At 36.6% G+C, this 14,252-nt stretch overlaps 3 protein-coding genes across 7 annotated transcripts; all 3 read right to left on the reverse strand.

Moving 5' to 3' along the window:
• Positions 1-6: 6 nt before the first annotated feature.
• Positions 7-2,809, reverse strand: antkmt (adenine nucleotide translocase lysine methyltransferase). The gene is made up of 5 exons (XM_008416679.2): positions 2,108-2,809; positions 1,925-2,029; positions 1,708-1,848; positions 1,061-1,111; positions 7-678 (listed from the first exon to the last, which is right to left on the reverse strand). The coding sequence occupies exons 1-5, from the start codon at positions 2,267-2,269 to the stop codon at positions 454-456; spliced, it is 684 nt and encodes a 227-aa protein (XP_008414901.1). The 5' UTR covers positions 2,270-2,809; the 3' UTR covers positions 7-453.
• Positions 2,810-3,794: 985 nt separating this feature from the next.
• hirip3 (HIRA interacting protein 3) lies at positions 3,795-8,327 on the reverse strand. Of its 4 annotated transcripts, none has more exons than XM_008416681.2 (8): positions 8,210-8,327; positions 6,962-7,082; positions 6,554-6,701; positions 5,895-6,266; positions 5,654-5,805; positions 5,315-5,462; positions 4,666-4,764; positions 3,795-4,325 (listed from the first exon to the last, which is right to left on the reverse strand). In XM_008416681.2, the coding sequence occupies exons 1-8, from the start codon at positions 8,284-8,286 to the stop codon at positions 4,141-4,143; spliced, it is 1,302 nt and encodes a 433-aa protein (XP_008414903.1). In that variant the 5' UTR covers positions 8,287-8,327; the 3' UTR covers positions 3,795-4,140. The 4 variants fall into 4 exon arrangements, with proteins under 4 accessions (XP_008414903.1, XP_008414902.1, XP_017161695.1 ...); XM_008416680.2 differs by having other exon boundaries at positions 3,795-4,328; XM_017306206.1 differs by having other exon boundaries at positions 5,654-5,808.
• A 923-nt stretch (positions 8,328-9,250) lies between these two features.
• Positions 9,251-13,780, reverse strand: kctd13 (potassium channel tetramerization domain containing 13). 2 transcript variants are annotated; one of them, XM_008416682.2, is made up of 8 exons: positions 13,390-13,780; positions 12,387-12,647; positions 12,003-12,172; positions 11,316-11,405; positions 11,088-11,140; positions 10,793-10,988; positions 10,495-10,677; positions 9,251-10,010 (listed from the first exon to the last, which is right to left on the reverse strand). In XM_008416682.2, exons 2-8 carry the CDS (start codon positions 12,622-12,624, stop codon positions 9,921-9,923), a joined length of 1,020 nt encoding a protein of 339 aa, XP_008414904.1. In that variant the 5' UTR covers positions 12,625-12,647; positions 13,390-13,780; the 3' UTR covers positions 9,251-9,920. The 2 variants fall into 2 exon arrangements, with proteins under 2 accessions (XP_008414904.1, XP_008414905.1); XM_008416683.2 differs by lacking the exon at positions 9,251-10,010 and having other exon boundaries at positions 10,360-10,677.
• Between the last annotated feature and the right edge of the window lie 472 nt (positions 13,781-14,252).

Below are 14,252 nucleotides of genomic sequence, written 5' to 3' on the forward strand. Positions count from 1 at the left end.
AAACAAACAAAAAATGAATGATATAAATCCAGTTCCACAGAACAGTAAAGATACTGACAGTGCACCTGGAAAGTAGGACAYTTCAAGCATAGTAGCTATTCTATAGTAAAATTTGTTCCAATAMCTCAATCAATATGCCAAAAGGAAGATCTGACCTGTGGTGACTTGTGTAACTTGATGTAAGCCTTTTTTCCATGGGTTTATTTTGTCTCATTTATACCAGTGTTTCAATTTAGCACCTGTATAAATAAACCACAGTGTAATATTGAAAACTGTCAAGATTAACTGAGATCACAATAAAAAAAAAAGTATTTTTTTAAAATACTAAAAAAAAAAAATGTAAAAACTGTCTGAGTCTTAAAACTTGACTACTTCAGAATGGTTAACCCAAAGTCAGCCTATTAACCTTTATCTTTCTGAATAAGTGCACCAGTTTATCTTCAAAGTCCATCGTTATTCCTGAACCAGTTTATCGTCAGAGTCATTCACTGTTGGCCTGAGGTTTCCATTTTTCTGACTTGTGTGCTGTCGTTGTGCTTGCATGCTGTACGCCCAGGCCCTGTCCACTCCCTGCCCCTCAATCCTGCAAGGGCTCCAGTCTGGGAAGGGGAAACGGCCGGCCACTACTAAGGCATCATTCGGAAGCTCAACCTGCAACTTCTTCTSTAATAAAGACAGCTAGAAATACAGGAAAGCAARACATTAGTCAAAAACCTACATGTAATAGAAAGTCTATTTTCATTAACAGTGTTATTTCTAGATTCCTTTTGAGACTTTTATCACCAAAACATAYGATGAACCAATCCAATTAAAATGTGTACCTAAATTGACTAAAACAATATTRRATAATGCTGGTAAGAAACTCAATTTTCATTTACAAAATAACAAATAAAGTAGGCCATGGTTAACATATGATGTAACGTAAGTGTTTTAAAAGCATTTTAATGAGTCAACMWGCCTGAGGACCTTCAGTTTTAAGAATTTAKTTTCTGTAATGTCTGTGAAAGGAGGCACCACACCCTCTTCCAGCTAAGAACCATGTGTTCATAACAGCACCTACCACACTTGGAGCCAGAAACACTGTGACATTCTTGCATTTTGACAAGTCGACCTRAGATGGGACACAAAGAGGAATGTAAATAGACCAACAGGTTTAGGGAGAAACAATACAACAAGAAACACTAAACATTTGAAAAACAACAACAAAAAAAAACCTTGGTGTTTTTGTATTTATAATAATTTCTAAGGTTATGTAGKTTCTTATATGTCACTGACGATAGCAAAGAAGTTCTGACAGGCGACAAGTGAAAGATTTATACATCCCTAGCCATTAGAATATAAGCAAACATAAAGTTTTTGTCTGAACTAAACATTTAAATTTTTATTTATTTGGTTCAGTACTCACTAATGTGCAAGTAATATTAACTGTTATATTTTTTCTTTTTTATTAATCTTTTTAAGCTTTGAATTTTAAGCTACGGTTTTAGCTGCAATTAAACCTGAAAAGTTCTGCATAAATAAATACAGACAGACCAAAAAGYAGTTTTGATTTGAGAGGTTTYCTCTGGTTAAAGGTTCATATTGGCTATTCTGTGTAACTTAAAGTATGCATGGAATCCAAAGGTCAATAGGGGGTTGGTGGCTGTTGCAAACTTTGTTTACACAACTGGCTTTGGTAGAATTATTAATAAGGGAAAAATATCAAACCTTCCAGAGGTCTTCTTGTCTGTATGWCACTTTTTCATGGCAACCTACTCTCCAGGCATGAAAGCGAGCTAGCCGTACAAGCCAGGGGTTGAGCTCATAGCCAACAGCTGGGCTAAAGCCATGCTGATAGGCTTCCAAAACCTAAATAAGGAGCACAACKTAAAACTGATAATCAGTATGGTGAAATTATTATTTTTGTTCATACAATCATACTTACAATACGACCATCACCAGATCCCAAATCGACTAGATCTCCTGTTCGACCTCTCATCAAAGTCATCACATTTTTTACTTGTGCTTTGCTGGCAGGGATGTAGGGGACCTACAAGAACTGAATGTTCAGAGCATATTCAAAAGTTATCCTACAATTCCTAAGTTTTGAGAAAGATGCACATCAAACCTGTAGCTTCAGTGGCACCCTCCGAAAGCCAGGTTGAAGGACTCCAACCCACATGRCGTAGACAGCAAGCCCAGTGCCRGCAGCTATCTGCACAACCCCCCAACCTCCAAGGTGTCTGGTCCTGAGGTCAGTAAACGCCTCATCTGGTGCGTCATCATCCATTTATGCAAGAAATGAGTGGGAGTCGAGTCCAATTCACAGTTGAAAAGTTATATATCCATGATGTAAAGGGTACACGTAATATGTAGCTTTGGAGAAGATAAAGTCAATACGGTTTGGACTTCAAGACCAGTTTATGACACTGTRGTACCAGATTATAGGCTGTATTTCTTCAATTAACGAGTGGATGCAAAAAGACTTATCCCTCCCTTTGACTATTATTGAGTCAGACTGCACTTTTCAACCACACACTTACAATATAATCTTAATAATTATCTATAGAAAATAATCAATTTAGTAAATTCTACATACAGTGAAAGCTGGTTTGATGTTGACCAGTCTTTTTAAAAATCATTTAGGACTGGTTAACCTAAATCRCTAAACTTATTTTCTTTATCGTGTAACGTTATCTGAAATAACCCTATATATTCACACAGCAACAGTAAAAGTAAACGCTTACGTCCTGAACGTAAATAATAATAATAATTTAAAAAAACTCCGGTTGATTCAAGCTTTCGAAACTAAAATCTTCAATGACCTGAAGCAATGAGAGCGGACATAAAACCATGTCGGACAGGTCCATCAACCAAACATTCCGTATTCTTGAATGTAGACTTAAGTTCCGGATACGGGTATTTTATCCTAAGTAAAATTATATGGAATCTTAGAATTTCGTAGATTTAATGATGAGCGTACTTATGTCRCAGACGCGATAAGTGCCAAAAAGGGAATATTCAACAAATAGGGAGCTCAATTTGGGATTTACACTCCCACCAAAATCATAACTGATTGGTTTACACAAGAACAGAAATAATTTTCTCAAACAAAATAACCCATGTAGATATTACTTTAAGAACTTTCTAACATCAGAATAAAAACAAAATTGTCATGGCAGTTCAGATTATTTAGTCAGGGGTCTACTTTAGCCATGACTTCATAAAGTCCATAACGCATTGTGTGAAGGGAGGAGACGCTCTACACGCTGTGCAGGTAGGTCACTCATTCTTGGCCCTCTGAAGCTCTTACTGTAGCAGACCCCTCCATCCCCAATGAAGGATGAACAGTGAGGTTTATTAGTAAACCTTGAGTTTCTYCGTAAGAGCTGCACAAACACACTCACAAAAAGACAGTGTAAGCTSTCACAACCGTATCAACTAAAAATAAAGTTCACTACTAAAAATATCAACTAATTCAAAACTACGCCCTAGTGTTTGTATACAATAAAACAAATTTACAACTCCAACCGATAAATATTAGAAATGTCCATATTTACAAAATAAACATACCCTCTATCAAGGGGGGCGCTAATAACAAGATACATTTTTACTACGCAGTGCTACTAGTCTTCCGTTCTGTTAAGCTGCAGTTCTATAAAATAAACAAGGTTACATGCAGTTAAAGCTGGTTTAACTTCACATAATAATAAAGTAGAATAAATGTATATACACAGTAACCCTAACTAAAAGAATATTTTTTACATAAACTCCTGTTTAAGTTCTTGYTGTTAAATCCAATCACATTACTGTGAGTCTTTAACACACCGATTTGTTTTTATTGTGCATTTTGAGTTTAAAACCATGAAAAGACTTTGGCAACTGTGGAAATGCTGACAGTTTTTTCAATCTTTATCAGTCTCTGTAAAATTTAAAGGCATCTACAGGCAGATGTAAAATTGGCTTAAAGTATAAAATTAAAATCAAATGAAATCAGAAATCATGCATCATAACTTTTATTTTAATCAGAACACTCAAAAAACAAATCATTATCAAATTTTACTTAAATGGTTATTAAAAGTATCGAGCTTCCAGTAACAAAGAAAGTCTCAACTATGTACAAGTCCACAACAAATGGTATAAAAGTGGAACAGCCCGTGTTCAGTCAGTGTCTGCATCATCACTGATGATCCCATGCAGGTTGGCCCACTCTGAAATCTTTCTGCGTCCTTTGGGAGCGTCGTTTTCCTGGTCGCTATCTGAATCAGAGTTCAGAGTCCGCTGGTAAGAGGAGGGAGGTTCCTTATGCACCTSCATGGCTGAGGTTCCTCTGCGTCTCGGCCGACCTGCTTGCAAGGTGTGTGGACATATGCAGGGAAAAAGTTTATTAAACACCATAAAAACAATATCGGATCAAGACAAGTAAAGCAACTATTCAGTTATTAAAATTGGTAGAAGATATAAAAAAAATGTCCTTGGAAAGTAGATTTATTATTCTGTTCATGCGTATAKGAACACAATAAAACCCAAACTTGTCAGATTTCAAAAGCCATTAGTGGCTGATCAATGTGTCTGGATTTAAAAAAACAACAACAACCAGCCAACAGTAATATTATAGTATTTGTATTGCAGGCACCTACTCATTTTTGGCTCCACGAACGGAAAAAAATAATAATTACAACGTACCTTTGGTGGAGATGATGTTGTGGACGTCAAGTTCAGCCAGTTCCTGAGCTTCCTCTCTCTTCAATCGAATTTTCTTACATTTCTCAATAGAAGGGTTACCTACACAAGAGGGGAATAGCCATTTTACTTTAAGGCAGAGTAATAATTTAGTGATTTGATTTAGTGAATTTAGTGATTTGAGAAGCAAACCATCCTTAATAAATGTTAAATTCCAATAACAGCAATTTAATCAAGTCTAYATTGACGTTTGTTTTACTGACTAATGTCAAAAGACAAGGAAAAATAGAGMGGTCCTGGCAGCTGAATAATATCTCATCTCGTTAAGATTGTATTTTCCAGTAACTGAAAWACTGAATGAGAGAATAACCTGAAAAGAGTCAGTCTGAGCTCGTCTGCCGATCCTTTGACAATTTAAAACAGTTTTTGTCCTTTCAAATGTTGGAGGAATTTTTCCTCCTCTSCCTCTTTTGRGGATAGATGYTGCAGCTCAAAGCAAATTACGATGCTTGATYGAGGCTGATGATGAATCTGCATTTTCAGYATAAACAGAGGTGTATATCTAGGTGTTTGAYCAMGATTTTGTACTCTGGGTTAAAAAGAGAKGCCCCAAGATTGAAATTGGTGAAAAGACGAACATATCCCCACTGACCACGGAGCCCAAGGTCTTCTAGCTCCTTCTTTAGAACGGTCACTTTGGAGCGAGTGGAGCGGCAGCCGTCCAGTAGCTTCTTGTAATTCCTCCTAACGCCACAGAGGGCGATGTAGCGTTTGAGTCGCACGACTGCTTTGTCTTCATCCTGCAGGAACATGAAGACAACTGAGGAGATGAAGACTTGACTTAGCATTTTTTAAAAATCAGAACAATACTGCAGCACCTTCTTTAGTCATCTTATCATCATAAATAAATAAAAAATAAAAATAAATTTAAAAAAAAGTCTGAAAACACGAACGTTCTGGTTGAGATTTCCTGCATCAGCGAAGAGCTCACCTTTGGGCCTCGGTTCTTCTCATCTGTCTTCCTTGTTTTCTTTTTCGCCTTTACATTTTTATTTTTTTCTGGGTCGCTTTTCTTCTCTTCGTCCAAAGATGGCAGCGATGATGAATCCGAGTCTGAATCAATTTTCTTCTTYGCATTTTCTTCTACTTGGCACAAGGACAAGACATTCAACAGCATTAATCATATTATTGTGTAAATGGTTAAACATATTAAACTCATGTTGAACAGTTACCTTTTTCACTGGCAGAAGAATCACCATCCTTGATTTTTTCACTTTTCTCCGACTYACTGTCTTCATCACTTTCACTCTCCTCGTYGCTCCTTGGTGTTTTTTTCCCTCCACTTGCATCGTCGCATCTTGTCTCTTTGCTCTCAGCAGCGTTGACCTTCTTTTTCACCATTTCCTCCGGACTTGGACTCTCGTTCCCATCCTCTTCTGACTCATTCTTCTCTTCACCTGAAGACTCGTCGCTTGTGACACACCGCTTAGCTTTTTTGCTTTTCTCCTGGTCTGATTCCTTTGCTGCTTCTTTATTTTTAGACTGAGATCTAATTTGTCCTTTGTTTTGACTTCCTGGTTCACGGTTCTGCACGTCTTCAGAATCTGTCATGAACGTCATAAAGGAAAAAAAAAAAGTCTTGGTGACCTCTCCTCATGTACCTCACATTTGCTGTATCCATATTGATTAAGAACAGTAATTTCATGTTGTAGCAGGTTATTCTRATGCACTCTGACAGKTTAGTTTTGCTGTGACATGYTCTTTTAGGTCACGAATAAAAGCATAAATAAAAACGKACCGTTCGCTTCATTGGKGATGATGTACGTTAACAAATCAGCAGCATGCTAATGACTTAAATGTGGGCTATTTAAACAAAATACATAATTCATACCTGATGACGAGCCTGACTGTTGTGATCGTGATTTCTTTGCTGTGGATTTGGTTTCATCTTCACTTTCCMACTCCTCTTTTTCTCYCTCTCTCTTCCTTTTCTTCTGTGGTTTTTTGGTTTCCRGCTCACTTTCACTCTCATCATTTTCCTAGAGKAAACAGAACTTGCTTACTGCAAAAAGAGAAGTAGGCTACAAATACTTCCTGCAGAACAATAAAAAAAATACTCTGCTAGCACGATAGCAATACGACAGATACAGGTGCAGTGTTCTGCATCAGGAAACATTTGTCTTCTTTTGGGTTTTTTTTGCTTCACCAACTTGCAACAAAAAAAAAAAAAAAAAAAAAAGAAAAATCGTATTTTTGAAGCAAACAATTAAAGGCTTGACGACCCTTTTGTTTCAGATACCTGCATTTTCATGAGTTCCTTTTCCACAACTTGTTTCATAAATTGTTTTGCTTCAGAGCTCAATGATTCACATCCTGCTTCAGCCAGGTATCGTTTTCTCAATATTCTTAAGGTCAGCGTGCTGAAAGGAAATAAACACGTTTGATGAGCAGGATGGAACAACTYGCAGATGAATCTATGATTCCACTGAATGTCATGTTTAGAGGTATTCTGCAAATGATGCGAGCATAGATTAGTTATTTTTTTAAATGCACACAAAAAGTAAAAACATTTTGTCAAACATTTTTGTAATATGTAAAGAAGATATAAAAATTTTAAATATGCAAAAAAAAACAAAACAATTATGTACACAAATATGCACACTTTTTGCCAGGACACTCAGTATCAAGCTGCATCTGATTTTTACTGATCTTTGCATCTGAATTGTACATACAAGTTAAGGTTTCACAGCTGATAAATCCATATCAGAACAAAAACTAAGGAATAAAGTTAAAGAAATTTGCTTCAGACCTCCAACACTGGGTTGTGTCAAAGCACAAATCTTGGGAAGGATTAAAAACAAACAAACAAATAAATAAACATGTCTGCACCCTGAGCATCCCAAAAACAAAAATTTGTCTGATTTGGAACCGCCTGGATCATCACTAGATCTTGACCAATCTGAGAATTAAGAGGAAAACTTTTTCTACATACCTTAGAGGACAATAGACATCAGTTACTACAATTATATGTCCCTAATATTTAGAATTTTTATTTCATGGCATTTTATAAAAGCAAAGATTAGCATGGAAATGTATCCTTTATTGTTCCACGGTGGGGAAAATCAGGTGTACTGGCAGCAAGTTGAATATTTAAATGCATATCCAAACAGCTATTTTTAAAGCAAAAACTTTCTAGAAAAACACAAAACAGAGAAAACGTGTGGGTCTATTTCTGCAGTGACAACACTTTGTCACTAGAGGGGGCCGATTGAGATGTACCGAATGAAATAAACCTTTCTCAAAAAAGTAGTTAGATCAAACAACACCATCAGGACAGGTAGCTCAGCTTATTACGATTGAACCGTAATTAGAGCGCCTAAATCACCATTGAATATCTGTGTACGGCGTCAATGTTGAGGAAAAAATGTCCTTATCAAAAAGAAGCAACAGCAAGTAAACAGATCTCGTGGAGATGAATAATGACCGCAAATAGCGGGTATTTTTTAATGTTAGTATTTTTCTTTATGATAATAAGGGTTAAACGTACCTAAGGTCTGGCTTATCAAGGAGTTGACCTTTTATAAACCTCCGGATATCGATTTTCTCCTTCTCCGCCACCATCATTAACAGCTACCCTGCTTACTGGGTTTTTGGCGGCTGGTCTCTCGAACATAGGCGGAAGTGACGTTGAATCAACCGCGCCCCCTTTAAAAAAAAATTGAGGTTTTGACGTTTGAGTCACACGCTTCTATGCAGTTACAAGACCCGCTTTTTCTGCCAAAAGCATCAAAATATTTCGTAAAAGAGTAACATTTCTTGATAGTTATCTCATAAAGTGAAATTCATAAATCCGACAGTGGTATACTCCAAGCCTTTTTTATTGGCTTTATGAAGATCCAAAATGTTATTGTCTTAAAAAAATTAAAGCGTACTGCGAAAAAGGTCAATGGAAACGCGTGGTACCAAATAAAAACAAATTTTATTCTCATCACCTTTCACTACTTAGGCATTTCAAGGTGCTTTACGTCATAAAAAACACAAAAATACAAAGTCATAGAACACACAGTCAACAATTGAAAATTATCTAATCAACTGATAAAATAAAAACGCCTGGTAAGGTTTCCTGAGCTGTGGAAGAGTCTCTCTCTCTCTCTGGGTCAGTATTCTACACAATCATGGGGAAGACCATGCTGAAAGGTCACTTCTAATGAAGATGGTTGTTCAAGTATATTAACAGAAAATCGAGTGGAAGGATCAACGGAGAGATCCTCAGAGGATTGTCAAGTGAAATCCTTTCCAAAAGAGCCACTGCAGACAAATGCTAGACAACATTCTGGCTCACATTGGCAGTATAACTCTTCAATTAGGATGTTGACAAGTTAATATTGAACCTAGTGGAGAGGTCCACCCTCACCTCTCTGGTACCTCCTAGCACTTCCTAAATTCCTAAARGGGTGGATAAACAACAACGAACAGTGATAAACAACGAAAAAAACAACAAAAAAAACAAATACGCTAAAGCTGGTCAACCACATTTAAGGTTTATATCCATTTAATATGTTAAAGAAAAAAAAATAGTAAGCAGAAGACGGATTTGATAAGCAATTTATTTCAAACATTTCCAGGATGGAAGTTAAATTAGTGCATTTTCCAAGGTCATACATACATACCATTTGCATTCAATGTGTTTTTTCCTTCTTATTTTTTTTATAAGTGCTTAGGTTACCACCAGTGATAATTAGGAAAAAAAGAAAAGAATTTTGGAAAAAAAAAGTACCAAAAAAGTACCTCCTGAAATGACAGTCAAGTCTAGTTTAACTTTTTACAAACTGCATTACCCATTAATTGAAGCAAAATCCTGTGATTTGGTGTAAGATGAAGCAAACAAGAGTGAACATGGCTCAGAAAAACATACCAAGATAACAGTCACAGCTCATTTCTTTTAAACACTGAACTAAAGCCAGAAGTTCAGGTTGCATTAATCTAGAGGAGCAATCTCAAAATCTGCCGAGCGCAACAGAGTGCGCTCAATAAGAGCAGAATCAAAACTCTCTCAAGCATCAGGTAACAAAGATTGATTTCATTTACAAAAGTTAAATACCAAACAATAAATTAAGTTTATAAATTAATAATAATAAAAAAAGGAAGAAGCTGGAAGCAGCATTTACAATAATTTAAACACAGAAAACGGAGCTGCTCAACAACTACAAACATGGCTTGTCTTTTTAATTCCAGTGTTAACATGTCGAGGCTCAACTTCACCGACTTCTGTCAGTCAGGCTCCGTGCAGCAGTACCATCGTCCTCCAACAGAGAAACCAGACGCATCGCATCCCGGATAAACGTTTCCTACGTATTAAAACACAGACAAAGCTGCCAGTTCAAACTATTTACACCCCAATAGATGGCAGGTGGTCTGCTCTACGAGAGAAATGGGTTTTGAGGCTCATTCAGTATCATGCAGGAAGGTTACAAACATTTGAAATATTATTCTACCAGTTTCAGTCACAGCTGACTTTGTACGCTTTCTGTTGAAATATGCAAACCCATTTTGTTGTAAACATCACTAAACTCTCCTCACTTAAAAAAAATAAAAAATCAATCAATCAACCGCCGGATCTCTGCAAGTGCTTAAAGACATTTCATGAAATAAGTAAAGACTTCACTATTGCTGTGAACAAAGAATGTTTCATTTTGCAAACATACAAAAAAAAAAAAAAAAAAAAAAAAAGAAACATACAATTCTTCCATGCCATATTTTTTGTCACAGTTAGTCCTTGTACACAGTTTGCTGGCCGTGTCCTCTCTCGTCATGCATTATGTGCCTCCTTACGTGGATCCTGCGTACCCGTCTGTCCCCTCCCGCCGCGCCCTCCTCCTCCGATTGGCCGGCTCCGAGCGATGAACCAGAGCCTCTAGAATCTAAAAGGTGCAACCCTCCTGGACCGGATCGGTTGTTTTCATAGATGAGGATGTTGAGCGTTTCTTCAAATATCCGGGCTTCGGGAAACTCAACCTAAAAACATGAACATGATTTATTTTATATGAATAGACCCTTATTCATTTCTAGTGAATACATTGTTGTCCAAAACATGCAATGACAGCTTTGAAACCTGTCACACAAAGCTTACTTTGGTCTGCTTCTTCTCCGTTGCGTACACAATGGAGGTGCAGCACACTTCTGCGATCTTGCGGCCTTCGCCGTAGAAGGACCAGCAGCAGATCTCGTCGCCGAGCACGTCTTTCACAAACAGGACACGGTTGTTGAATCGGAGCACCAGTTTGTCAAAGAGCTCGATGTTCTTCAGCAGGTTGTCATCGGAGTTACTAGTGACGAGACGAAATGACAAGATGGAGAGTAATCAGAATAATCAGCAATGTAGATCTAAAAAAAACAAAAAAAACATGTTTAGTAAGTGTTTTTACCTAGTATATGAGTATTTGTTATTTCCCCTGTTGTTTTGGAGCTTGACTACTGGCTGCAAAGAGAAAACAAAAATTCATGAGGCAAAGTGTATCAGATTTCTGTAGTGACTCAATAATAAATAAATAAAAAAACGATTAAGTTGACAATTATTTTAAGAAATGAATAATAAAGTGCAAGTAAATAAATTTCCTACAGGATTTCTGTTTCATCATTTAGACCCAAGTTACCTTTCTACATGTAGCGATCATCTTCTGCTCTTCTTTGGCTGATGTGATCATTGGGATGCGGCACACGCTTTCGAAAACATCTTGTTGTTTCTAAAAGTAAAAGACAAAAATAAAAAATAAACGTTTTTACATATGTAAGAAAAAGATGTGTACATTTCCGCATTTATAATAATGTGCATGAGACATGTCTATTACAATATGGAAAACCACTGTAAAAATTCATATTTTGTAAATATTTTAGGAATTCCTTCAAATTCATCACAGAAAAACAACAAAAACAAAAAAACACCCAAGACTTCACACTTAAAAAACCTAAGTAAAAATTGATATGAAAAATAAAACCCATAACTTAAAATTACAATTCATCATTACATTTCTAATAAGAGGAGACAAAACAATAAGATCTACGTAAATATTAAAATAAAAGCTGCTTGTTAGTTATTAAAAAGTAAGTAACGATAAGCTGTTACTAATTATTTGAGCATTTAATCCAGACTTCATATTTTGTTTAAAATAAAATTGTATTTAAATTGCGAGTCAGATTAATTGAAGCTTACTTAAACTAGTTAGGGCAGGTTAGTTGAGCTCATTGACAAACTTGTTTAAAATTAATTTCAGGCTCATTTTTAAATCTCCATTTTTCACGTCAATAACTAAACATGTAAAAATCTCAATTCTTCCAATTACCTGCATTGCATTGAGGCAGTGTTGGATTAGTCCTTGTACCCTGTAGAACTGGGCCTCCTTCAGGATCTCATCGAGTTCTCTGTGGTCTTCTGGAAGTGGTACCGAACCATCTCGAAGGAAGTTCAACACCAATCCAAAATGTCGACCGGACCTTTCCAAAACCACCCAACCTAAGGCAACAGGAACATTTCTCTCAGACAGTGATATGTCTCTGCAAACTGCAGAAAAATAAACAGATTCGCAAACAGGGACAAGCATAGACTGTAATACAGATCCAACATATTTTTTCCCAAATGGATCAGGTCACATTGGACCAGCAAATAAGGACATTAGACAATATAATGCGCTGTTAGATGAGCAGCTGTCAGACACACATCTACTGACCTTCAGGGTCTATGGTAACATTTGTTGCGCCAGTGCAAATGCTTTGCAGAAGACTGTCTTCTTTGCTTAGCGTCTGGATGGTTGTATAATGCAGGGAGCCGCCAACATTTAACTTGACATACTTGCTCCCCATCAGACCTGGATTTCTGTGCCCGTCTGTGCTGTGGCAGGCAGGCTGGGGAACAGCAGACTGGACGGAGCCGGCATCATGACCACCGACTGAAGCCTCCGCAGACATGGGGCTGTGGGCTCGATTCCCGACTGCGGCACAGAAAGACAGGCTAGCTTATTTCCTCCGTCATATTCAACCACAAAAACAAGGCGGGTGAGTGACAGTGAAATTTGGATGATGACACTACTTTAGCTGTTTTCAGGATTTTTTTCCCCCCAGGTTCAGAAAGTGGACTTTTTAAGATTATAGTTATTTAGATCCAACATGAAATAGACAAATAACTTTGATTATATAAATCATCTAATATTTTGATAATAGAAAATCATCAAAGGAGCAATTGTAAAACAAACAAAAGCAGGTAGTCTCTAACATCAACAAACTATAATGTTTAATTTTGACCCTGAAAGATGCACTTTTCTGAGACATCATAACAAATCATTTATGTATACAATATAATAATCTCTTACAGTACAGTAACTTGATCTACCTCAGTTAAATTACTGTTTTAAACTGTATAAAAATAAATTATCATATGGCCTTATCAGTCGTCAGATCCGAGTAAAGTAAAGACTTATATATATACTCTTCATCGGAATACCCCATCAGACAATTACAATTATCTACTGCAATTCGTTTTTTTTTAATTTAATTTGGAAAACAATTTTTAGTCTCGGTCTTTATTTTATGTGGAATATTAATCTCTTAGTTAAAATGTGCACCTTAGTTTCCTGCGTGAAAAATAAATACATTACAGAACCAACTGATGTGTAGATACGAATCAAATGTAAACACGCAATTAAATCTAGGCTATTTATGTTAGAACATACTCACCACGTCGAACATCCAAGGGTGCTAAAGAGTGAAAACTCTTTCTATGCGTAGCGATAATATATCAGGAAATTATTATCAGCTAGCATAAAGAAGCTAATTATCACACAAGCATTTACACCGCAGCTAGCAGCACAATCATTCTTTTTTTTTTTTAACGCAACCACCTTCCCAAATAAACAAGCTAACAGCGACTACTCTATTTTCATTCACTTCATGCTAACAGATGTATTTTACTGAGTGCCGCTTCATCTGTAGTGAACAGTCTAAATTAACTAATTAAAAACCAAAATTACTATATCGACTGAGGCTATCCCCATTGTTTCAGACGGTGATTATCAACGGATGCTAATGTGAGAAGCTAAATAGGTCACTCGGAAATGAAAAACAAGACAATCCTCTTCCGCTGCTTTCTGGAGTTCGGACGTGAATTACTGCCACCTGCTGGCTGGTCTTATTAATGCCAATCTCTGGTGCCGAGTCTGTTAAGATTGTAACTTTTTTGTATGTAAAATCAGAGGAGAAAATACGTAGAACAAAGACTCATAATTACATCACATTTTGGAAAATTTTGCTCTGAAAGTATCTTGACATGAGGAAGGCAATTTGTAATTATGTGGTGAATTTAGGTGTTCCTGCCCCCATGTGGTTAAAATTGGAAACTGTAACATCATCATTCTTCATCGAATTGACTTTTTATAGCACACAAGAAACTGCGTTAACTCCTTTCTGACACCAAATATTATTTTTCAAGGATTTGTTATCTATTTTCTGGGACAAACCCCCGCCACCCCCAAAAACAACCAAAAAATTAATCAAACAAATAAAAAACACACACTTTTCCTGGTTTCCAAATATAACGCAAT

Source organism: Poecilia reticulata, linkage group LG8, assembly GCF_000633615.1.
Source record: "Poecilia reticulata strain Guanapo linkage group LG8, Guppy_female_1.0+MT, whole genome shotgun sequence".
In the NCBI taxonomy this organism is placed as follows: Eukaryota; Metazoa; Chordata; class Actinopteri; order Cyprinodontiformes; family Poeciliidae; genus Poecilia; species Poecilia reticulata.

What these genes read in the sequence shown, in the direction of transcription:
- kctd13 (XM_008416682.2), bottom strand. Translation starts at nt 12,624, where the DNA reads ATGTCTGCGGAGGCTTCAGTCGGTGGTCATGATGCCGGCTCCGTCCAG. An exon ending in ACTGCCTCAATGCAATGCAG is followed by an intron (nt 11,406 to 12,002) that starts GTAATTGGAAGA and finishes TTTTACTTTTAG; the next exon opens with AAACAACAAGATGTTTTCGA. An exon ending in GACGGGTACGCAGGATCCAC is followed by an intron (nt 10,011 to 10,494) that starts GTAAGGAGGCAC and finishes TTTAATACGTAG; the next exon opens with GAAACGTTTATCCGGGATGC.